Source organism: Uranotaenia lowii, chromosome 2, assembly GCF_029784155.1.
Source record: "Uranotaenia lowii strain MFRU-FL chromosome 2, ASM2978415v1, whole genome shotgun sequence".
NCBI lineage: Eukaryota > Metazoa > Arthropoda > Insecta > Diptera > Culicidae > Uranotaenia > Uranotaenia lowii.
In genome coordinates, this window is record NC_073692.1 from 66,049,530 (window position 1) to 66,054,083 (window position 4,554).

Below are 4,554 nucleotides of genomic sequence, written 5' to 3' on the forward strand. Positions count from 1 at the left end.
TCCGGCCTAACGACCATTCGGCCTAATGACCATTCGGCCAAATAATATTCGGCCAAATAACCTTCGGCCTAATGTTCCATTCGGCCTATTGTCCTATTCGGCCGAACATCTGTCGGCCTTTTAACCCATTCGGCCTAGCGACCTTCGGCCTAACATCTTTCGGCCTATCGGCCTTCGGCTGATTGTCCGGCCCCCGCAAAAAACCGTGTAGGCACATAAATTGCTGCCAGCAATATTAATTAGATCGAGTACCACACCCGAGGAATAATGATTGGACATGAGACGGGAGAATAAACGATTAAAATCCCGAGTCAGTATGATGATCTACCTTTATATTCCTGTATATATACCTTTATTCGTCGGGATAATCAAACTTGCATTTTTTAAATCAATTGAGAAAAAATAGTAAAATTTCCATCTTAAGGTTAAATTGAGTTCTTGGGGGTAAATGTACCTAATATTCGGTTTTCCAACGGTTGTCTCATGGATATTCAATACACATTTCAAGGAATCTATCTCAGAATCTTTAAAGAGAAAAGGTTATAAACCAGTTTCGACTTGTTGAAGCCTACAATTTTAAGCTGATTTTGGTTTGCTTATCATTTTGCAAAATTGCATGACATCAAAATAGCTGCAATTAAACTGAAAATTTTAAGGAAAAAATCGTTACGTAACGTTGAGCATACACCTCCCTCCCCTCGAAGAGCGTTACGTAATTTATGGATGCCCCCCATTAGCTTTCTTCAAATTGCAAATAGGAAACAATATTTTGATTATATATGTAAGGGAGAACGAGACGGACGATGAGGGAGTACAGCAAAAGACATTAGAGAGAACCACACCTTGAGTGTGCCGCGAGATCTCATAGCAACAGCTCGAGTTTCCTTGTTGCTCCGTGTGAAGTGTTAAACTGAAGGAAGTCCCATTTCATTTAAACATTGTTATCATTAAAATTGCTTCAATTAATAAACTGTTTTGTTACATGGGGGCTCAACCGGGATTTCCCTCATGTTTTGAGTCGATTTGAGCGAAAATTCCGTGGCAAACGCTAAATTTGCAATTTCTTTGCAAATGGCGGCAGTGAGATCCTTGCAAAGATCGAGAGCGGTCTTCGCATCAGTATCTGTGTGAGGTGTTGGTGACAGAGAGAAGTCTCCACACCGAAGAGAACTTGAGTAAAACTGGAGCAAAGTCTCCACAGAGCCGCGTATCGCCGCCGAGGCTACGCCATACGAATGCGTGTTTTCGGTTCACCAACACAAACCGGGAAATATTTGGACACATCTACAGACTGAGTGAAGAAATGTTCGTGCGAGAAGTGCTGACGAGGCTGACAAATGCTCAGCTGCGGGAGTTTTGTGCGGCGAAGGAGTTGTCTATAAACGGCAATAAAGAAAGATTGATTCGACGCTTGGTGAATGCTAGTGACTGCCACGAGGGGACTTCGGGAGAAACGATTCTTCATTCTGCTCGAGAGAATATCGCAACGTCTACCCCGAAGAAAAGTGAAGAAGAATATTCGGACACCATGTCGTCGAGTAGTAGCGAAGATTCGCGAAAACGTGTGCGTGCGCCGCAGTTCACATTCAATGATATTGGTGACTCTTTGGAGAAATTTTCTGGGGAGCGCACTGACAGAGACGTTCATGACTGGCTAGAAGAGTTTGAAAACACGAGTGACAATTTTGGTTGGAGTGACGCACATAAGTTTGTGTACGGCCGCCGACTTCTGAAGGGCACGGCAAAATTATTCGTAAACAGTTCGAGTGGCTTGAATTGTTGGGAGTCACTGAAAACTGCTCTAGAAGAAGAGTTCGGTGCGAAAGTTTCGAGTGCTGAGATCCACGAGCTGCTTCGGAGTAGAAAGAAGAAGAACGATGAGTCATTTTTGCAGTATATTTACCATATGCAAAATATTGCAAAACGAGCCCGTGTTGAAGAAGATGCTATCTGTGAATACGTCGCGAACGGTGTGAATGACATTGCAGTAAATAAAATCTGCTTGTACGGGGCGAATACGATTGCCGAACTGAAAGTCCGCATTAAACAGTATGAGAAAATGAAGAGCCATATGCGTGAACCAACCCACCGTGCTACGAAGAACACCAACACAAGTGAACGTGACCGCGAGAAGAGAGACTCAAAATCTGGTGCGAAAGATTACACTCACACAACCAATGCCAGTGACAGCTTGCGATGTTATAATTGTGGTAATCGGGGCCACTATGCGAATGACTGTGACACAAAATCGCGCGGCCCGAAATGCTTTGGTTGTGGTGAGCACGGGCATCTAGCCAAAAACTGTGAGCGGGAGAAGAAGCAAACCGATGTGAACGCGCTCTCGGAAGGTATGCCGGTGTGCGAGGTGCAAGTTGGCGACTTGGTTTTGCGCACACTGTTCGATACCGGGAGCCGATACAATCTGCTGTGTGAGAGTGTGTATGTGAAAGTTGGAGAACCGTTGCTGCATCGTACAACAATGAGCTTCACTGGATTCGGTGCGGCAAAAACACCAGCGCGTGGTACGGTCGAGCTCGATGTATGTGTGGGAGCCGAAAAGTTTCCGACGATGACGTTTTACGTCGTCCCACCGGGGTCCATGCGATACGACGCCATTCTCGGCATGAGCGCACTCACCTTCATGGACGTGGAAGTGAATGAGAGAGGAGTAAACATTAAAAAGAAAGTGATTGAAAACGATGTCGCGGACGAAAGTGAACTGATGCAGATTTTGAATGTGTGTGAGCCGGGAGCGATCGATGTCGATCCAAAGTATGTCGACGTTATCCAGGACATCATCGCAAATTACAACCCAAAACGTGAAGTGAACAGTCGTGTGGAAACGAAGATTATCTTAACCGATGACGAGCCGGTTCGCTCGGCACCACGGCGATTCGCACCGAAGGAGAAAAAAGTGCTAGAAGAAACCATCGACGATTGGCTGAGATCGGGCATAGTGCGCGAAAGTGCTAGTGAGTATGCAAGCCCAGTTACACTGGCACCGAAGAAAAACGGTTCTTTACGTGTGTGCGTCGATTACCGACAGCTAAATCGGAAAGTAGTGAAGGATTGTTTCCCTATGCGGAACATTGAGGACCAAATCGATAGATTGAAAAACGCGAAAGTGTTCACTACTCTTGACTTGAAGAATTCGTTCTTTCACGTGCCGGTCGAGGCTACCAGCCAGAAATATACCAGTTTTGTGACGCACTTGGGACAATACGAGTTCCTCAAAACACCCTTTGGATTGTGTAACAGTCCAGCGAGTTTTAGCCGGTTCGTGGCGGATGTTTTTCGCGATCAGATCAGAAGCGGTGTGTTGATCATTTACGTCGACGACGCTATTATCGCGTCCGACACACCAGAAGAAAACGTCGCGATATTGCGACAAGTGCTGAAAGTGGCCAGTGAAAACGGACTGCAGTTTAATTGGGAAAAGTCGCAATTCCTAAAAAACGAGGTCGAGTATCTGGGGTATTTGATTAGTGAAGGGAAGTACCGAATGTCTCCAGTACCGAATGTCTCCAGAGAAAATTCGTGCGGTGAAGAACTTTCGTGTTCCGGGTAACGAGAAAGAACTGCAGCGGTTTTTGGGACTGACCAGTTACTTCCGCAAATTTGTTCCGGGTTTTGCGCTTATTGCGAGGCCACTAACCGACCTGATGAAGAAAGACGTTGAGTTTGTGTTCGGTGAGAAGCAGCAGAGAAGTTTCGAACAGCTGAAAGGGTGCCTTGTGACCGATCCGGTGCTGAAAATATACGATGCTGCTGCCGAAACTGAAGTGCATACCGACGCAAGTAAGGAAGGCTATGGTGCAGTGTTACTCCAACGGGACCATGATGGAAAATTCCATCCAGTGTACTACATGAGTCAAAAGACAAAGACGGCAGAGAAGAACTATAGTGCTTACCATCTTGAAGTGCTTGCGGTAGTGAATGCCATTGAACGTTTTCGTGTGTACTTGCTTGGCATACCGTTTAAAATTGTGACGGACTGTGCGGCCTTCCAGCATACACTAAAGGGGAAGCATCTTAGTCCGAGAGTGGCCAGATGGGCTTTGACTCTCGAAGAGTACGAGTATACAGTGGAACATCGAGCAGGCAGTCGTATGCAGCACGTCGACGCTTTGAGCCGGGCGCCGGTTATGGTGACAACTGGTGATCCGCTCATGGAGCTGATTAAAACTGCACAAGGACGTGACGAGAGGATTCGCGTGATCTGTGAGCTGCTGAAGACACAACCTTTCGAGGACTATGTAGTGACAAGTGATCTGTTGATGAAGATTGTGAATGGACGAGAAGTGATTGTTGTGCCGGCAGAACTGCAGAACGAAATCATCCGCCGTGCACATGAGAGTGGACATTTTGGTGTGAAGAAGCTAGAAGACATAATTAAGCGTGAGTACCACATTCCGCAAATCGGTTCCAAGATCAAACGGCATATCGAGTGCTGCGTGAAGTGCATCCTTGCAGAGCGGAAACGAGGAAAAACCGAAGGACTGCTGTCGCCAATCCCAAAAGGCGATGTTCCTTTCGATACCTATCATGTCGATC

General features: G+C 46.3%; 1 protein-coding gene across 1 annotated transcript; it reads left to right on the forward strand.

Annotated features, from left to right (window-relative positions):
- The first annotated feature begins 1,303 nt into the window (after positions 1–1,303).
- Positions 1,304–3,568, forward strand: LOC129741495 (uncharacterized). The gene has a single exon (XM_055733235.1). It carries the CDS (start codon positions 1,304–1,306, stop codon positions 3,566–3,568), a length of 2,265 nt encoding a protein of 754 aa, XP_055589210.1.
- The last annotated feature ends 986 nt before the right edge of the window (positions 3,569–4,554 follow it).

What these genes read in the sequence shown, in the direction of transcription:
- LOC129741495 (XM_055733235.1), top strand. Translation starts at nt 1,304, where the DNA reads ATGTTCGTGCGAGAAGTGCTGACGAGGCTGACAAATGCTCAGCTGCGG.